The sequence below is a fragment of the Mixophyes fleayi genome, chromosome 9 (genome assembly GCF_038048845.1).
Source record: "Mixophyes fleayi isolate aMixFle1 chromosome 9, aMixFle1.hap1, whole genome shotgun sequence".
In the NCBI taxonomy this organism is placed as follows: Eukaryota; Metazoa; Chordata; class Amphibia; order Anura; family Limnodynastidae; genus Mixophyes; species Mixophyes fleayi.
Window position 1 is genome coordinate 116,974,337 of NC_134410.1, and position 20,880 is coordinate 116,995,216.

A 20,880-nucleotide genomic window follows, 5' to 3' on the forward strand; every position below is an offset into this window, starting at 1 on the left:
TATACCATAATCTAGGAACAATCAGCAGCTTTTGTACGAGAGCAACAAATACCGCAAATAACGAAATAATACCCAGCGTTGGGGTCCACTTACCCGTCGGCCTTTCGGACCCCGTATGCCTTGCGACCCACGAGATCCTAGCAAACCCTGTAGAAAAAACACACAAGACAGAAATACATTACAGTGGGAGCTTGGTAACACGATGTATGGAGAGACCCTCCCCACAAATACATCCCAATGTATAGCGCACTTAAGGCGCCTTTCATAGCGGATATATACTGACGGACTGCAGGCTAAGAAATACCGCCATTGGTTCTGGCTAAGTACCTTCGCTGTGGCGAACGTAACGGCCCTATAACATGATTCATTGCGTATTTGTGCCTAGTACAGAGTAAAAGCGTATGCTCTAGCTTTCCGCCATCTCTCATTAAAGGCTACAGGCAAACTTGATGGCTTGTGACTCGACAATACGTTGGACATGAATGTGCATTACCGGTGCGCTCGCATAGGGATTAAAGATCCCAAAGCCTGAGGCATTTTCAGAGCGCTGCGCGAACAGTCCGCACAATGAAATCACCTGTACAGACAACTTCAGCGCGACTGTGTGACAGGTACCCCAAATCTCCCCACATTACCACAGACTGATCGGTAAGTAAATGAGTTTCCCAGACCCGGCCATTCAACCTCAGGTATGGACAAATCTACCTGACATTGCTGCAGTTGACTGCAAAGAGCTTCACGCCTCCCAAAAAAGTGAAACAAAAAAAGTGGAGGTTTCTTTGGCATGTCTGTTGCCCTAAAATGTAGAGATGTTCAGGCTCGGTTCCTCGAGAACCGAACACACCCAAACTTAGGGGGTCAGAGTACCGAGCCGAGCCGGCTAGGTACTGTCGCACATCCTCGGAATTGATAACAAGGCAAGGCGTCATTGTGACGTCGTCGGGTTTGGATTCCTTTTTAAGATCCAACATAGCGGGGGGTGGGAGGGAGGGCAGACCCCCATTTTTCTTTTCTGCCACTGCTGTGTGCCAATGTGTCCTAGATGGGCTAGGAACTGCCGTGTGTTTGTGTCATTGCTCTGTCGCTTACCATCCAGCCAGGTCGCTGCAGTATTTGTCCGAAAGTGTATGAAAATAATACTGTGATCTGTGAGGTGGTTAAAATTGACTGCAAATGACTTGAAATTAGAGTTATTGAGGTTAATAAAAATGTAGGAACAAAAAAAGAGCAACATTATGTGATTTTAGCATATTTTAGGATTTGTTCTAAAAAATCCAAAACCAAAACACGCGAGCGCGGTTTTGCCAAAACCAAAACATGAAGCTAATCCAGATCCAAAACCAGTTCACGGGGGTCAGTGAGCATCTCTACTAAAATGCCTCTATATGATTCCATTACTCAGCCTGACCGCCATACAGCTCGATCTATTTACCTAGCCAGAACATCCTACGTAACAGAGGGAGCCCTTAGCATGGACTTACGGCCCGAAAATATTGAGAGGGGACTCACCGTTGGCCCGGGGGGGCCTGGAGTTCCTGCAGGACCTGGGTTCCCAGTGTGACCCTGCAATCATAAAGAGAAATATGACATTCTTACATGTCCTTGAATAAAATCTTACCTGTTACTTGTCTGTGACTTGACACAGTCCGGGGACATAAAAGCGTGAGATTTAAAAAAAAAAAAAAAAAAATATCTTAATTTACTTTGTACAATTATAAACTCTCAGGTGAACAAGTGTGTTTCGCTTTATTGTGCAACGGGGTAGGGTTATGATGAGGCAACTTGAGTCATCTGACCTCGCGTAGCCAATCACGTCCAAGCCCCACCCACTTCACAAGAAAGAGAAGCGGGATCTTGGAAGATGGCCTACGCACCAAGGGGAACTCCTCGAAATTTGGGAGCCTCCCGAACATTCCAGGAAAGTAGGATTACTGCATTAAAACACATGCATACTACATTAAAAACACACATACATTAAAAAACACGCACACAGATATATACATGAAATTACAGCAATTTATTGTTTTGATTCCAGTAGCCACGTCACTTTATGTGCAGCCACACTCTCTATCTCCCTCCTAGCGCGTGGACCTCCTGAAGGATTTCTTTGACAATGGACGTTATGGTGGAAAAGGGTATTTTGTAAAACGGGTCCATTCATTGCCTCGGTTTGGTGGAGTGCCTCTTTGTAAATACACCCTGTGGCTCATCCGAGGCTTTTAAAGAGGGAGCTTTAAATAGTGCATCTCAAGTGAAAGCCTTGTGCACGGAGGAAATACCTGGTTCAAACGTACACAAACAGACAGGGCGGGGGGGAAAAAGTTAGGGTAATTATGGTAAACAGAAGTCCCTGTAATACGCAGAGTGCAGACACAAGGGCACACAGGTATCCAACCACACTAGAAAAATACACTCCCCTAAAGAAAATAGAGAAAGTTAAACACACGAGGCAAGAGCTATCTAAACACGCACACAGACGCTCTCTGAGAAGGAATCCAATCAAGCACGTGGCTACCAGAGAGACAGAGAATGACAGCAGGGGCACAAGCTACCCACGCATGTGAATTTCCCAGCATGCACTTGTGGTTACTATAGGCAAACCGTACGCCTATTAAACTGGCAAACACTACGTAACATGCTGACCGCTTTGCTTTATTCACATTTACTTTAGAATTAAAGGGAATTTCTTCATTCGTGCTTTACATTTTTCCACAGAGAAATTCAAGCGCAGCCCCACAAACCACTGTTTTACGACATAAATGCTTTGGCTGCCATTTTGTTGAAGCCTGGGCGACATTTCCAGGAGGTGTTTGAGAGGTGAAGTATTATCAGCCTATATCAGTGTTGGCTAACCTGTGACACTCCAGGTGTTGTGAAACTACAAGTCCCAGCATGCTTTGCCAACATATAGCAGCTTATTGCTGGAAGGGTATGCTGGGACTTGTAGTTTCACAACACCTGGAGTGTCACAGGTTAGCCAACACTGACCTATATCATCCCTTTGCTTACCGACCGGGGGACCGAAGGCAACAAATCATTTTAGCTATCTATAGCTACTAACACTAACAGCGCTACCAGTTTGTATTTCATGTACATACATAGAATATTAAAACTTTATGTAAACTCCATCATCTAAGTAACTTTGTATGTAACCATACACTGCACCATGCATAAACAAACCATTTCCAGGCTGTGGGCTACAATGCTGTCTTTATCCAAACATCCATTCAAGTGTAGGAGGTGGAAACTTAATTCTTACCATCGATCCCTTGTCTCCTGGGGGTCCTGGAGCCCCGATACTGCCACGGTCACCCTAGAAAATAAAGAGACAAATTATACATATACACATACAAAAGATATATTATAAAATAAATAAAGTCCATCTGCAGAGTGGAAATGGTTGTGGAATATTCCCCACAAAAGGAAATGCCGCTTTCCACCTTTTTATCTAATTTCCATAATCTCACTCCAAGATTAAGTCTCATTTTTGTACTGCTCCACCAAACTTGGCATTTAGCACTCCGCAAGACGGGCCCTAACTCTGCCCGACTCCTCCCATCAGCTGTCGCAAACATGCGCTCCTCCGCAACCGCTGTGCCATCTTGCACCATAAACCCACGTGATCTGACAGGAATCTAAGTGTGCTCAGACAATCTGAGGCGCCGAGCACCGCCATAGACGGATGGGCGGTGCTCCATGGCTATTTTGCACTATACAAGTGAGGGCTGTTATACATTACGTAACATCCGACTACTACAGGGACTAATAATAATAGATGTGTGGTAAAATCAGTATAAAATCAACAGTAGAGGACAACGAGTGTGTTTCTACTCATATAGTGAACCATCCAGACTATCCTGAATCTTTACACCGCTGCTCTTACCTTTTCACCCGGAATTCCCGTCTCTCCCACAGGACCGACAAATCCTGGAAGACCCTACATTAAAATAAAAAAACGTTAGTGCGTTGACATTTAAAATGTGCATCCATCGCCCAGGTTAAGTCATATAATTCTAATTAAACCCCTATAAGTCAGCAATTGTGTCTTTTAGATCCCTAAAGACTATCTCTTCTCCTTATGTTCAATGTAACTACCAGGGCTCCATATACAAAGACTGCCCTGGCCGGTCCTACAGTTTAAGACACAAAATAAATGAAAGTATGTCTGTTGCCCACACAAAGTGGAGGTAGCCATTTTGCGAGCTGAACTGGTATTCAGGCTCACCATTCACTATTGATGTCACTGAGACTCTCAGTCAAAGCGGCCATTTTGTGGCCTGAACCAGTATTCCGGCTCTCCATTCACTACGGACGTCATAGAGACATAGTCAAAGCGGCCATTTTGTGGCCTGAACCAGTATTCCGGCTCTCCATTCACTATGGACGTCATAGAGACATAGTCAAAGCGGCCATTTTGTGGTCTGAACCAATAACGGCCTATGAATCCAACACGAACAAGTGACATTACCGTGCCATAAATAAATAGGCCTACAACACAGCTGTCTTCACTGTATATAGGCAACAGATTCAGTTTAAAAAGGAATCTGAAGTGTCGCATTAGTATTTAAGGGGTAATAAAATTGCTACTCAAGCAATAAGTTGCATAACTAGACAAGCATGCATTCCACATTATACCAAAAACACACTGACATTATGTAGCCAAGGATGGCTCCCTGCATCAGACAGAGCTGGCTGCTTATAAATATATTTATATGTTCATTTATTAGCTTCCAACCACAACATTTTATCATCCTTTTAGTCGAATTAAAAAAGCAATGCTCATGTAGGTCCAATTAGAGGTTACTTAGGGTACTAATTATCCATATAATATAGGAGTGTTTGAAACGAGCAGGGAGAGAAAATTTTACTGGGGGGGAAAAAACCAAAAATAAAATCCCCATAAAGTATTTTTCCAGAACGTAAAAGGTTGAGTTAGCATTCAGATATTTTGAAAGTAAAGAATGGAATATTGCTATTGGCGGGCGGGTTAATGGATTCTAACAGCGATGTGTAAATATTGGATGGGATTTGGAAGCATGGAATAATGATTCCAGATTATATAACATCATGACAAAGCCCCTGTGTGTTTTGGAGATATTCTGGCCCACGAGTCAGCGGGCTTAAGCCAGATATGGACAGGATCAGGCTATACTAAAAACGCTTCCTGTCTCCACCAGAATAACATAATTGATAGCCTCCCAAACATGTGAAGAGCAGCAGCTATTGACAAAAGTAACATTCATTCATAGTGTATGTAGCGGCCATGTTGGCGTAGCCCGGTGCTAGAGGACGAAAGCGCCGTCTCAAGCTCATGTCCCAGCAGAATAAATGTACAGCACCTGTTCGCCGATCTTCCCGGCTTTTCCCGTGTTTCCTGGCTCACCCTAGAGAAGCAGGAATAGACAGGAAGACAGAGTCACTTAAAAGCTGTGTTCTCGCATTGTAAGTCACATCCTTCAGCACACGAAACGAAGTGTATTAGGCAAACATGGAAGACCAGGCGTGAAGCACTAAATGTTGGCGGCAGTCACCTCTCACTCTGGGAATGGAAATGATGGTAGGTGACAATGAGGGGAGCATAATACTCCTCTGCCCAAAAAGGGACAACTGATGAATAGGAACACTAGGCCAAAGTATACAAGAAACTGGAGCCTGCTCTAATTTGTTCATTAGCTCTACAGAACTCGCAGCTAGTTTTTCCCGTTCGGCAAATAATTCCACCAGCTGACACTGCAAATCGCGAATGCTGCTTCTAATTTAACGCACTGTACAATTTCTATTAATACGAGGTACAGTACGTTAATTCGCAGTGTTCACGGTGGTGGATAAAGGCTACCAAATGCACAAAATTAAATTAGACACCTAGAGAGTCACATTGGGTTTGGCCCAACATCTAGATAACAGTATGTACACAGACAGATCCAGTTTCATGGTGTGAATTCAGAGTGACCGTATTACTTAGAGTTGAGTCCAGAGCCGTAATTTAATATTTTAGCGCTTCAGGCAAAAAGCAAAACTGCTTCCCCCCCATGACCTCAAATTTAACCGAACGAACCTAAAATAGTCAAACATGTGACCCTCAAACTACCAATTACACACCAAAAATCGCTGCTGGCTTTAATATTACCTTACCTCTGTATCTTTATCATGGTACCAGGAATATTCATATACGCAGAGGACATAGTTGCCTATACCGGCCTGCATTTAATAATGTTTAGTTTAATCTAACCTAGGCTAGGTGCTATTGCTGGAGATTTGAGGTCATGGAGGACATTATTAAACATAGCGGTATCTCAGGAAGCAATACCCTCAATGAACTGGAGATGGTGATGCAAGTGCGAACAGGCCTTATTATTTAATAACATGTTGCAGAGACCAACGATGTGCGGTAACCCAGAACCACCAAACAGATATCAGCTTTCCATGTTATTAAATAACACCCCTAAGAATATATATATTTTAAACTTTCCTTTGGCAAGTGTCGCTGACACCTGACAGGCTGATAAAAACGGGGTTCTGTACCAATATTAGGTCACAAAAAGAGATGTGACATTTTTTAAAGAGAAAAAAAAAATCCCAACTTTATTAATAACCAGACAAATTTTAGATTTTGCAAACTGTTGGCTCTACTGAAAAAAAAGGACATATTTTACCGACTGCCTGAGAGGAAACTCAGGATCTACATTAATTATTTTAAAGAGCACAGATGCAAAAAAAAAAAAAAAAGGGGGGATTTAAAAACCAAAACCAAACAGCATATTTTAGTCAGATTACCTGTGACATAGACAAAATAGCGCACATATATATGAATACCAACCAGTAAGTCTCCAGCGGTGGAAATCGTTTTAACGATGACGATAAATCCGACAAAGAGGAGGCCTACAAAAAAATTCCATTTGACAAAAAAAAAAAAAAAAAATTGCAAAATACACAGACTTACCTGACAACCGAATCTGCAGATATCCGATCGCACCAGGATGCGGACAGCAACTCAGTCCGAATAGACGGCTCTCCGGCGGTAGACTGACGTCAGTGCAATCTCCATCAACAGTATTTTAAAGCAGCAATGTCGGGATCCCGCAGGTTAACTGTTTAAAAACTTAACCTGCGGGATCCCGACATTGCTGCTTTAAATTAACATTGATGGAGGTCGCACTGATGTCACAGTCTAACGCCGGAGGCGTGTCTATTCGGACGGAGTCTCTGTCAGCATCCTGGTTCGATCGGAAATCTCCAGGTTAGTTTTTCAGGTAAGTCTGTGTATATTGCAATCGTTTTTTTGTCAAATCGGATTTTTCTTGTAGGCCTCCTCTTTGTCGGATTGATCGTCATCGTTAAAGCGTACCCAACCCGTGTCCAGCTACAATCGGACAAACTAGATTTGACTAGACTTCCTTTTTTTTATTATATGTTTATTCCTGTCACTTCCATGTCTCTCTTTCTGTGTATAGTTTGGAGCAGAGAAGAGAAAGGGGGACATGATAGAAACTTTCAAATATATCAAGGGTTATAACAAGGTACAGGAGGGAAACATTCTACAAAGGAAGAGAAGTATTAGAACGCAAGGACATGTACGGAGACTGGGGGGAAGTAGGTTCAGAGGGAATGTAAGGAAAAACTAGTTCACAGAAAGGGTAGTGGGCAAGTGGAACAGCCTCCCATCAGAGGTGGTAGAGGGTAATGCAGTAGAGCAATTTAAACATGCTTGGGATAGACATAAGCGCTGGGGTCATGAGTTCAATTACCGACCATGGCCTTATCTGTGAGGAGTTTGTATGTTCTCCCCGTGTTTGCGTGGGTTTCCTCCGGGTGCTCCGGTTTCCTCCCACACTCCAAAAAACACACTAGTAGGTTAATTGGCTGCCATGAAAAATTTACCCTAGTCTGTGTGTGTGTGTGTGTGTGTGTATTAGGGAATTTAGACTGTAAGCTCCAATGGGGCAGGGACTGATGTGAGTGAGTTCTCTGTACAGCGATGCGGAATCAGTGGTGCTATATAAATAAATGGTGATGATGATGACGATGATGTTTGGTTACCATAGGTTAAAAAAATGGGCAGACTATTCCTGACTGTTCCAATGCCATAATAAAAATATTTTTTGAAAAAAAATAAAAATAAATCATAGTATTTTCGTTGTAAATTAACACTATGACACCGAGCAAACAGAGAACACGGTTTTGATCCCGGGCAGAATTAGACGGGCCTATGTCAGACAGGAGCTACTACATAACCCGGCCCTGGTTCGTGCTGCGTTATATCAGACTGCTGTAATTTGCTGGTGTGAGCTGAAAGTGATCTTTAGGATTTTACTTGTCGCACATATGGAAATCGGATGTGTAAAAGTCTGAGTCAGTTTGTGGCACTTCTCCGCAGCCTCGAGTAACGCCAGGGAGACTTGCCAGGTCTGTGGAGAACCTAACCTCCCAGACGAACAATGTGCGCCAAACAAAAGAAACTTTATTACACGGATCGCAAGCGCCAGGAGAAAATGGTCAAAACACAGAGTTGGTTTTTTTTTTTTTCCTTACACTGACGCATCTGCATTATGGTACGAATCTTGTTTCCCGTGTTGCGATGTATCCAAAAGTGTTTAGTAACAACCGGAACTTCGGAAGTGTTCATGAACCATTTCCCATCCTAATATGACGACACGGGATGTAAAACGTACAAGTGACCTCTTACCTTCGGTCCTTCCGCTCCAGATATACCAGGGAACCCCTTTCTGCCTGGATACCCCTAAAAAGACAGACGTTGCTAAGAATTTCTCTTCAGATTATTACATCAATTCTATCTTAAAGCGCATATCACATATTTATAGGGGAGGCAGCCATCTTGTGGGCACGATTAATATTCAGGAGAATGCAACCTATCAATTCAGCCTATCAAGCCCTATTCTAGTGAATATCTATCATGAAGCGACTCAGTGATGTCACTTGTTCCTAGTGAATTGGTATCCTACATGCTCATGGACACTGATCCAGGAAACAAAATGGCCGCCTCCATATTTTTTTTAAAAAAAAATGGGCGATAGTTTGTTGTATACAGAGCATACTACATAAATACAATTAAAAAGAAAACATATTGATGGAATAAATCTGGTTTGTAAAGAAAAAAAACATTGAAAACTCTACATAGGCCACAACATTACCACAAACCACCCTGCCTGACCTGAGTACTGATAAGACTTGGGCCTGTGATGACATGGGCATGTGTTTGGGTTCACTGGCTGACCAGAATGAATGGGTGGTCATCTGGCCAGACCACAGAATGAGCAGAACTATGCAATCTGCTCTTTCCTGTGCGGTAGGATTTACCACAGATCTGGGAAGGTCCAGATTAATTCCAATGTCTGTGGAGAAGGATCATTTAATAACATGGGGCCAAAAGCACACATTTGCTGTAACCCACAGAAACCAGTCAGATATGTGATCATTCTACTGCAAGACAGACAAAAAGATAGATAACATTACAGCACGTACGTGATGTATGTACTAGGTCAGCAATATGAATATTATTTTATACAGTGCTTACATCACATTGTAAGACCTTCCTTACAGAAAATAAATCAATTGACTTCAAAACGCAGTCAAAGCTGGACTGTTAGCAAGCCAAGATACAACATGACAGAGAACCAGCAGACTGACCGCGAGGATCGGGGGTCTGACAGGTTCTCTGTAGGACGTAACAGCCGTATTTGCAACACCCTCCTATAATAATTTATTTTGAGACGTTTCGGTGTGAGGTGACAGCAATGCTTCAGACATAAAGGAACTTCTATTTCTGCCCCATAAATAAGGACTTCTCTGACTTCATTCTGGCCAGTGTCATGTCCTGGAGGTGGTGGGGCTGTTCTAGGGTAGGTTATAAAAACGTTTAGCAGGAAAACACTTAATTTCCTGCTGATGTCTCCAAACGAGGAAAAACAAACAAAACACAAAACAAGCTAATTGGGTAAAATAATATATGTAAAAAAAGGTATTAAATTCATACCTCGAGGCCTGGAGAACCTGGTGGCCCGATTGGTCCCTCATCGCCCTACAAAGGAAAGAAATGGACAGGTTATAAAAGAGTTTACAAAATGACGTTACTATAGTACATGCACCAAGCCAGGTACTCAATGTTTTCTTGTTTTATCATCACCAATATATGTGAAACTTAGAGATGCCCCTGAACTAATATAAATATATATATATATGTCTACTATTGTCCCTCTCTCCATTTACTAATAATATGTTATACAGAATTGCGTACGGCAATCACAAATACATTCAAAATGTTCCCGAGTTACACTTCCACATCACTCTACGTTCACAAACAGAAACACAGATATGACAAAGGCTGAGACCTGAAGTAACCAAAAGTCCTCTGTGTATGGAACTACAAGCACCAGCATGCCCTGCAGCTTGCCTATCACTAACTTACAAGCCAAAACTGAACGAATGACTCACAGATGTCTGTTTGTGAAGCCATTCGCTTTACAGAAATGATGTTATTAGAAATGTACTAGAGCAAGTGATCTATATAGATACAAATAGACACCACCACCCCATGTTTATATTAACAGAGACAATATTATTATTATTATTGGCAGCTATGACTTATTCTTCTGTGGGGGGCCGATGTGGGGAATGTTGCTGACAGAACGGGCCATGGGCAACGAGCACAGGACCGTGCACTAGTTGCAGCTACAAATAAAGCTCTGACCGTCCCTCAGTGCTCCGTATCTGAAGGTCTGCACTCTAATTAGACCCCCCAACACGTAGGTCAGCTGACACTGGAAGAATGAGGTCACATATTACAGTCTGTGATGGGTTTGTGGGTGACCACATCTGGGCCGCTGGCTTCCGTGTGGTCAGACCGGTACCACAGTGTTACCATCCTGTATTCCCAAGAGGGGTCATTGGTAAACCTAAATCGCATAAGTAGATATTTCTGGCCTCTGTTTTTATTACATCAGTTATGTATTGCAAGTAAATGTTATGATAAGTAACATTTACATCGAGATTATCTAAGCGACAGCCGAAAGCCAGTAGGCCTCAGTCTTTATCAGTGTGTGGCCCTACAGCCTTCAAGGGGGCCACACAGAGGAAGAAGGGAGAGCACAGAGCCCTGCCTTCTCCTCCAGTTATGCCGCGTGACCTCCCTGCACTGTGCAGAGGTGGTCACGTGACACAGAAGTCGACTTCTCGCTTCTGATAAGAGCAGGGGGGAGCCGGCTGGGAAGGGGGCACGGGTGAAGGCTCGGCGGGCCGTCTGTGGCTGGTCAATATTATATCATATTAAGTATTCCAGTGATGCCAATTATAAAACAAAGAGACACCCATGGGCCACTCTGGTTTACCATTAATGGTATTTTTAGGAGCTAATCCAGCTTTAAGGGGCACATTTGCACCTGTACAGACCATGTTGCGATGCAAGGGGTGGAATTGCTAATGTTATTAATCCGTGTTTTATAAACCCCATTACCAGTCTCCGTGGATGAACCTCTCCAGTGAGAATTACTCACCTCATGCCCAGGCTGTCCTCTGGGCCCCGGGAATCCTCTGGCTCCTGGCTTTCCCTGCAAACCAGCAAATAGAATGAGGGTCTCATAAAAAAATAAATAAAAGGACACATCTCTTAGGATCCCTTCAGGCGAGAAAAGAAGGGATAGAGCACCAGTACAATTCTGCCACGGGACGGCGTCCAACGTCAATTTCACGGAAGAGAGAGTTTTGGAGAGGCCTCAATACAAACAGTAGAGAAGTAGGCTTTGCCAGTACAATCTCCAGGAATATCACGCTAGCAATAAAGTTTTGTTTTTCTTAACTGGTCGATAGCAACTCGGGACCAAGACACCAACCAACCAAGGTATGGCCCCTTCAGGACATCTCACCTTTAAACCTTCCGGACCGTTTTGTCCTGGAGGCCCAATGTCCCCTGGAAAACCCTACAAGAGAGAAAAAGAAAAAGACTTAAGACACCTGCAGAGGAAAGAGCAAAGCCCTGTGTGCCTATTTATTTAACAACACTCTCAAACTACAACATATTTAGCCGTGAGAGGGCATGTGTCTGTACCGCCAAGGATCACATGACACAGGTCACCGTGAGATGGCTACCGCTAGTTTAAAGATACAGTTTGCTATATCTGCTCAACGTTCACCCCTGTTCTACCGAAACACCCAGCGGGTAGTATACACCTCCGAGTTAGCCATTCATGTCCCATTCCCCAACTTACCTGTATGCAAATAGGTTGGTTATTGTGAATTAGGGGCAGTTATCTTAATTCCATCCGGGTTCTGCTCCACTAGACTTCCTGACTATTTCTAGAAGGGTCACCCGCACCTGTCTTTATTAGCTGGTCTCCTCCTTACCCCAACATCCCAGAGCTTATTACAATCCTGAATATTCCCTAGATGTTGGCTCTTTGGGCTTCATACGGGATTAAGGTACTAGAAGACGTCACATTTACTGGCAGCCAAACTTAATAATACCAATATTATTTTTTTTCCCCTCTGTCGACAGCTGAAATATGCAATGCGTTTACACTTTCCTTCCCTCCACACACAGAGCTTTCTGCATCCTACGTGTGAGGTTTGGCAATTGCAACTAAAAAAAAAAAAAAGACTGGTTGGATCTGTGCTCCTACTTTAAGTTGAACCTGCAGTCAGGAAGATACAGTCAATGGTTTATAGTGAACGTAAAAGGCTGGATTTTCACGAATACGGGTGACAGGTACACGTGTACGAGACACCTCTTTTGGCATAATGGGCAAGTGAATTTGGCCCGCTGGACGACCCATAGATTGTAAGCTTGCCAGCAGGGTCTTCTGACCTCTACGCATCTATGCATTACCCAGTATTGTTTCATTACTGTTTGTTCCCAATTGTAAAGCGCTACGGAATCTGCTGGCGCTATATAAATAAATTGCTGCTGCCGCTGCTGATGATGAACGGACGTATTAAATTACCCGCTACTGCCATATGCTCAAGACAAGACATTATACAATGAAAGTCCCTCCATTCAGCCTACTTAACCCTGGCAGAGTTAAATGCATTAATTTGGGACGGGATGAAACTTCCCCAATAGGTCAGACGAGGGATGATAAATTCTACATATGTTTTGGATTTGTCCAGTAATTGTGCAATTCTGGGGAGACATCCTAGAAGATTTTAAGAGACATCTTCCTCTTCCTGACATTACATCACCCTTTTATGTCCTCTCGGCCCGACGGCTGATTAATAGACCTCACCAAGGCCCGCGTGTTCTTATTGCTGAAATTATGTTATTTCCAGATATGACGATTCTCATTAAGCATTCCGATCGCTCCTACTGCTTATCAATACATATTTACCAACTGTCCCAAAATTCCAGGTGTTAAAATTGTGTCCCAGAAAACATTTGTCTCTAGAAATATCCCTATTATTCAGAATTAGCCAACTGAGCAGTATAACTCATAATACAAATTGCATCCAATAAACCGATTAATATATGACATTACTCACTGGACGTTATAAACTAATATTTATTGATTTATTCTCACCAGTCCCTGCAAACATGTCATTAAGTGGATTGCTGTGCACCGAATTTCAATCAATGATCACGAACAATCACATGATAAATTACTGTTAGGTTCGATATCACATTAGTACGTAACGCTCCCACAATCATGTTTTATTGTGCCAAAGCACAATGTATCGTTTGATTTGATTTTATCAACAAGACTAAAAAAATCATAAACAACAAGGGAACGATGTCAGGCAAATATGGAAGTGTGCACGCACTCACCAGCAGCAGCGTAGGCAGATCTCCACAGAGTTTACAGTCTCACAGGGGTATATTTACTAAACTGTGGGTTTGAAAAGCAGAGATGTTGCCTGTAGCAACCAATCAGATTCTAGTTATCATTTATTTAGTACATTCTACAAAATGACAGCTAGAATCTGATTGGCTGCTATAGGCAACATCTCCACTTTTTAAAAACCCGCAGTTTAGTAGATATAACCCACAATCTTTTCAGCAGACGGTTATGAGAGATGAAGAGCACAGATCTGAAGGTAAATCGTGTAAGTGTGTACGCATGAATCGCATGATCATCGGGACTTTCAGTCGCTGGGAAAATCGTTACAGAAATCACATTTGCAGTCATTTACTGTAGTAAGTACCCAGCTTATCACATATGATGAGGGAAGATTCCCCGACAATGTGTCTCTGGGAATCATTGTGAAAAGTAGGTTAATGCATTTTCATTGTTTATTATGCTAAACGCTCTGTAAATATCGGAATTCAGTGTAACAGGATAGCTCAGTGAAGAATGACAACCGATTTTAATGTACACAACACAAAGCCTGCTGCGAAGGCCATGATCTCACCGTTTCTGGCTCCGCTGTGTGGACAGAGTACAAGGATACGTTTTTACAGTCCGTTGGCTGCAGATGGGCCTACGCTGCATAGCAGAGCGCAGAGATACACACAGCAATCCCCTCAATGACTCAGTGTCACGACGTACAAGTCTGATGTCACCGGCAATGTACAATATAAAACACCTTGTCTGGATTTAGTGCGTACTCTCTAGGGTGTTCCTTCCAGTCTTACCATAAAATGTAATTACTCTGCATTAAACATCTTCCCTGGCACGACCGTTCCCGGCCCACTCCCTGCACAGTAATGGAGTCATCCAGCCTGCCAGCTAACAGCGTCACAAGCGCGTCCTTTACCTTCCACCCGTCATTGGCCAAGATACTATTATCACGGATGCTGCCCTTTGTTCAATAAAACACTCCCGTGGCCGGGCAGTGGCTCATTCTAAATCCATTACACTGTAAAACTCGGAAATGGGTGTAACAGCCTCTATTCTGACCTTTATGTATATTTTTACGGTTTATTCAGTAACTGCTTTCCACTGAATAGTGTCAACGATAACTTTAGCAGAAAACATCAATCAGAAACGGGCGGTGCTGCATGTACCGTACCACGTATAAAAAACATGCACGCAGCGTTTACGTTTTTATATAAAGAGATCATATTTGCAATTTAGACATTTTCAGTTCACATTAGAAAACGTGTGTAAATCTTGCAATGTCTATGGAGCGGTACAGGGACCTGTCACACACAGTGGAGGCAGACATTTTTTTGGCTACAGGTGAGAACACAGTCTATCGATTCAACTAGTGACGTCGCTGGAGGTAGTCGCTAAGGGTCATTTACAAACGGCTGACCACTATTTTTCTATATGTGCGCAAACTTGTCAAGCTGCCAAGCTTATTTCAAGGTGCAATGCCCGCTTGAGGGTCTTTAGAAAGACCCCAGTATAGTGAATCTAATTTTGCAGGCTAGCGAATGCTCTGGAAAATGTGCAAGGTGAAGGCACCAGAAATGTAACTTTAAAGTCCAGTCTACTACACCTTACAGAGCCGTAACTTAGAATTCTAGCGCCTGGGGCGAGAAAGACAAATTCCGCTCCCCTAGCCCTCAATTTTAACCAAATGAAATTAAAACATTCCTAAACTGCGCCCCCCTCCAGCGTTGTGCCCTGGGCGGTCTTCCCTATCGCACAGCCCTAGTTACGGCCCTGCCTTATACCAACCCCTTTACTCATTCACAATTTTCCGTTTTCTCCTAAAACACTGTTGAGTTCGCCTTCATTAATAAATCATAACAGTGAGGGGACTTTGGGGCTTGTCATTATTACATGCGTCACTGCTCTGTGAGATAAGGCTTTTAATAATAATAATACAAAATTATACTACACACATAAAAGTAGGCACACTCATACACCAAACTGATACCTAAAGCTGGGCACACACCTGTGCGATCTTATGTCAGATGCGATCTCTGTAACGATTTCACCAACGACTGTAAGTCCCAGTTCATGCGTACACATCTACATGATTCACCTTCAGTTCTGTCCTCTTCATCTCTCATAATCATCTGCTGAAAAGATGGCGACTCTGTACACACTCTGCAGAGATCTGCCTACTCTGCTGGCTGTGAGTGCTTACACACTTCCGCATTTGCCCGACATCGTTCCATCGTTGATTGTGATTTTTAGGAAGTTTATAAAATCAAATCAACAGATGCGATGTGTTTTTGGTACGATAAAACAGGATCGTTGGAGCGTACACACTAATGTGATATCTGACCGAATGGTCGTCGTATCGTGTGATCTGCACGATAATTTCATAGGTGTGAATCCGGCATTGCTCCTCAGATTGGTCAGTGCAAAAGTTTGCACCCCACAGCTGCCATCTTGGGCCAGAAAAAAACCATGCGGTTCCCCTAAGAATAGAGCAGTGTTGGCTAACCTGATAAATGTATCAAGCTGAGAGTTTTCCGGCGGGTTTGAAAAACCAATCAGATTCTAGCTATCATTTATTTAGTACATTCTACAAAATGACAGCTAGAATCTGATTGGTTGCTATAGGCAACATCTCTACTTTTTAAACCCACCGGAAAACTCTCAGCTTGAAACATTTACCCCCAGGTGTTTGTGAAACTACAAGTCCCAGAATGCTTTGCCAATATATAGCAGCTTATTGCTGGAAGGGTATGCTGGGACTTGTAGTTTCACAGCACCTGGAGTGTCACAGGTTAGCCAACACTGGAATAGAGCAATTACATTAAACCCACCTCTCGTCTTTGTCAACTTTAGCACCTTCAAGGGAGATTTCAAGCAATGGGACGAATTCTGGGGGACATTAATAAATTGGGCAAAACAGAGGCTGTAATCATCAGCCCAACCTGCTTTCATTCTCTGAACAGTAATACAAACATGATTAGACTAACTGGTTACTATAGATTACAGCACATTTTTGTATGCCTTTCGTGCACCAATTTTCGGAGATGTTCCCTAATTGTGTTACTGTAAGATAAGACAAACATCATTAACTGAAAACGACCTACCTCTGGTCCTGGAGGACCTGGGAACCCAGCAAATCCTTTATCGCCTGCTTTACCCTACAAAACAAAAACACCTCACGTTAGGACTTTGTATGTTCTAAAGAACTAATGTAGGGAAGGGAGCTTATTTTCAACTGTGCAGAAATATGCTGTACCCACAGCAACCAATCAGATGTCAGCTTTATCCAACAACTGCCCCAGACAAATAATATCTGCAATACGATTGGTCGATACGGGTTACAGACGGTTAATTACACACACCGCCCCATATTATTAAATAATCCTTAAAAAGCGCTTACAGTTTAGCTTTGATGCCTGTGGAGAGTTGTACTCAGATTGTCAGACCAGGTTTAACCAGCAAGTGACTCTCCAGCCGTTGTGGAACTACATGTCCCAGGCATGCTGGGACTTGTAGTTCCACAACAGCCGGAGAGAGAGAGAGAGAGAGAGAGAGAGAGAGAGAGAGAGAGAGAGAGAGAGAGAGAGAGAGAGCTACTGGCTGCCTACCTCTGCACTAGGCAAAAGCCACAGTTCCACCGCAAGAAAACAATTATGAACAAAACACAGAACTGCATCCACCTCCCCCTCTCCGTCTGCCAAGAGTCTAACTGTCTCCCATACAACAAACCGACCAAAACCTATTGCAATAAGTGGCCGCTACGTCTTATTTATTGCCGAGACGTTCCTCTGCAGCATCAGTTTAATGAAGATTTCTTACTTGGTTTTGCAGTGTTTATTTTAAAAAAGAAGAAGTCGGAAAAAATTACAAGAAGCTCAGTGGTTTCTATTCAACGTTGCGCCAGGAATGGGGGAGCCTAGTGGAGGATTTTGCAATGTAATAATGTGGACTGCATTAAAAGGAAGCAAGAAAAAAAGGGTAATATAAGGACGATTTTTAAACCTCCAGTGATTAAGAAAACAGATCTTACCACAGGTCCCGTCTTCCCACGAGGTCCCGGTGGTCCGGGAAGACCCTGGCCGCCCTACAATAAAGACACCACAAGTCAGCGGAAATTATAGAATATCTCACCTGTGAAAAATAAATCAATGTAGGATATGTTTGGCTGACTTGATCTGGCTTGGAGAAATTCTGACTTAACTACAGCTTCGGTGCCAAACTGGCTTACAAGGCCCCCTCGGCTTGTTTGTATGGCAGCAGGGGCCAGTTATAACGTGTGCAGGACATTCTGTACCATATGGTATCATGAAGGGTACACCGTATATTGGTTATAGGACATCACATGACCAACTATGGTATCCTAAAGCAGCACATAATGGTGTAATAACCATAAGAGTGGGCTGCTGATATTGTGGTCAATGGGATTCTCCGCCAACCCTGCCCAAATCGAGTTTGACAGTGCAGGAGACTTTAAAATGTGGACATGCCGTCTCACTAGACGTAGCTTCGGCCTAATCACAATGCCACCTTCTCCCAAGATGCGACACCCCCTCCCGCAAATTTCCCATGGCCTGATTGCTATCAAATACAGCCCATGGACTGTACACTGAGAACATACAAAAAGCCTTTAAGGATGCAATCCTGCTCAATCAGCCGCTCAGCTGTCATTGTCACACCGTTACCCTGCCTACAATCATTTCCAGATAACAATTAAAGAATTATGGAGAATTATAACAACAATTAAAGGATTATGATTATAGACATGAGATAACTGGGAATCACAACTTAAAGGGTTCCTTGTAAATGTTTTCAGCCCCAGACTAACACTTATATTACTGCTGAATACTATGTAACTATTGTTTGTTTTATTTGCAGAATTTGAATTAAAGTTTGCTGGGAAACTAATGCACGAAAAACAATAATGAGACATAATTATCTTTAAAAGATTGTTGTTTTTATATTCTAGGGGAAATCCATTTCGGTGTAATAAAATAAACAGTATAAACCATTTTTCAGTGCATGTGTTAAGAGCTTGTTTCTGGGAACGGAGTTTATGGATCTGGACAGATACACATTTCTGGATCATGACCCTTCGAATAGGAACCACTGGAATAAAGGGGGCAGAGCTGTATATGTTTAGGGCTACCTACTGCTATTGGGCCGAGAGCCGTTGAACTCTCTGCCTTCATGACATTACAAGAAAAAAAAATTGAAGAGAGATATAAATTCTCACCTTATCGCCTTGAAATCCAATATCTCCGGGTATCCCTGGAAGTCCCAGAACGCCCTAAGTGCACATTACCAAAATGAGTTATAAAGATGCGTGGCGAAGAGTGACAAATTACCAGGAGGATGTCATATTTCCTGTATGCTATGTATAATCAGACTGGAAGCATCACATGATATGGGAAGCAAGGTGGCTCAGTGGTTAGCACTTCTGCCTCACAGCGCCGGGGTCATGAGTTCAATTCCCGACAATGGCCTTAACTGTGTGGAGTTTGTATGTTCTCCCCGTGTACTGTACTTTACCACACTCCAAAAACATTAATAAATAAAACATTTTAAATTAACACTAGTGTCTGTGGAATTTAGACTGTAAGCTCCAAAGGGGACGGACTGATGTAATTGACAAATATTCTCTGTATACAACACTACGGAATTGGTGGCGCTATATAAATGATGATGACGATTCCTGAATCCATCCGGCTCACTGACTGAAGACGTATACAAGCCCATATTCCAATGCTTCATTTAGGGGCGATGTTTGTACTGAACGACAGCTATTAGCATCTGCTGTTCATTCCTTAACCTAGTTTCAATGACATATTAATAGTGACACATTCCAAGAATTACGTGTCTCTACCAGCTCAACCAATAGGAACAGTCGCCTAACAGACTCTTGTCCCAACTAAACAAGGAAGATTCTCTGTGAGCATTGGATAAAGATGACACAGACTTTCTGGGCTCAGAGAGACAGAGGAAGACCGTATCGCAAGCTAATTAAAAGCACTTTAGGGTCAGCATAAGAGAGTGTAGGATTTTAGATTTAAAATAAACAAAATCTTTCGCACTCGTTAGGAAATTGTAACTGGAGAAAGAAACAAATTTTGTCCGCAACAGGCCAAGAATTCCTTTCCTTAAATACCAAAACACCTTACTCAGTGATATTTAAAATTAATGGACTCATGAATTGCACTTTGGAAACTCCTTAAGCTTCTCCTGTGGTCCTGGATTAATTGAAAACCCCTGTTACATGAAACACATATAAAGATGAGTTTGTGCAAATAGTACATTATACTGGTTAATAGTCATATAGTTTATTGTGCATTTAGGGGGGGGGGGGGGGGGGGGGGGGGGAAGTCACGTTATATTTCAGGCCAGCAGTCTAACACATACTTGTCTACTCTAACGGAATTCCCGGAAGGCTCCCGAATTTCAGGGAGTCCTACCGGATTCCCGGAAGAGTAGACAAACCTCCCAGATTGGCCGAAAATCACGTCATTAAGCCCTGCCCCCACTATTCAATGCCGCGAATTTCTGCATTTTATAGTGGGGCGGGGCTATGGCTATGGTGACGCAACGATGTCACCACACCCCCTCCTACCCCTTGTCACATGACGTTTTAAAAGTTGCCATGTTTGCTCCAACATAGTTGTTATATGGGAATTTGAAAACTTCCCGGTTAGCTGTATAATAAACTATGTGACCTAGATATGGTGGTGGCCTCCGTTTTGTGGTCTGAGGAAACATTAATAAGAACGGACCTTATGAAGGCACTAGGAACGAGTGACGTGACCGAGACATGGAGGCAGCCATTTTGTGCGATGAGCCTAGTTTCATAATAATACAGCCTATAAATTGACTTTGTGCTTCATCATTCACGATATCTCTTAATGAAATGCAAGGCTAAATATTGCTTCAGGCCACAAGATGGCTGCCAGCTTTAAGTGACATTATTATCATTTATTTATAGAGCTCCACCATATTCTGCAGGCCATTGCATAGACTATTTACTCATTCACATCAGTCCTTACCCTATGGTAGCTTACAGTCTAAGACATGTAATTAGTTATATTAGTACAGTGATGGATAACCTGTAACA

The 20,880-nt window shown here is 42.8% G+C and overlaps 1 protein-coding gene across 2 annotated transcripts in view; it reads right to left on the minus strand.

The window, feature by feature from the left end:
• Positions 1-20,880, minus strand: part of COL27A1 (collagen type XXVII alpha 1 chain) — a 199,965-nt gene that overhangs the window by 85,068 nt on the left and 94,017 nt on the right. For both annotated transcript variants that reach the window (XM_075185183.1, XM_075185182.1), the window contains exons 17-28: positions 19,012-19,065; positions 17,809-17,862; positions 16,883-16,936; positions 11,877-11,930; positions 11,508-11,561; positions 9,992-10,036; positions 8,684-8,737; positions 5,340-5,384; positions 3,884-3,937; positions 3,260-3,313; positions 1,510-1,563; positions 94-147 (exon numbers count right to left, since the gene is read on the minus strand). In XM_075185183.1, the coding sequence (XP_075041284.1) occupies positions 94-147; positions 1,510-1,563; positions 3,260-3,313; positions 3,884-3,937; positions 5,340-5,384; positions 8,684-8,737; positions 9,992-10,036; positions 11,508-11,561; positions 11,877-11,930; positions 16,883-16,936; positions 17,809-17,862; positions 19,012-19,065 (630 nt within the window). The remainder of the gene's footprint in view (positions 1-93; positions 148-1,509; positions 1,564-3,259; positions 3,314-3,883; positions 3,938-5,339; positions 5,385-8,683; positions 8,738-9,991; positions 10,037-11,507; positions 11,562-11,876; positions 11,931-16,882; positions 16,937-17,808; positions 17,863-19,011; positions 19,066-20,880) is intronic.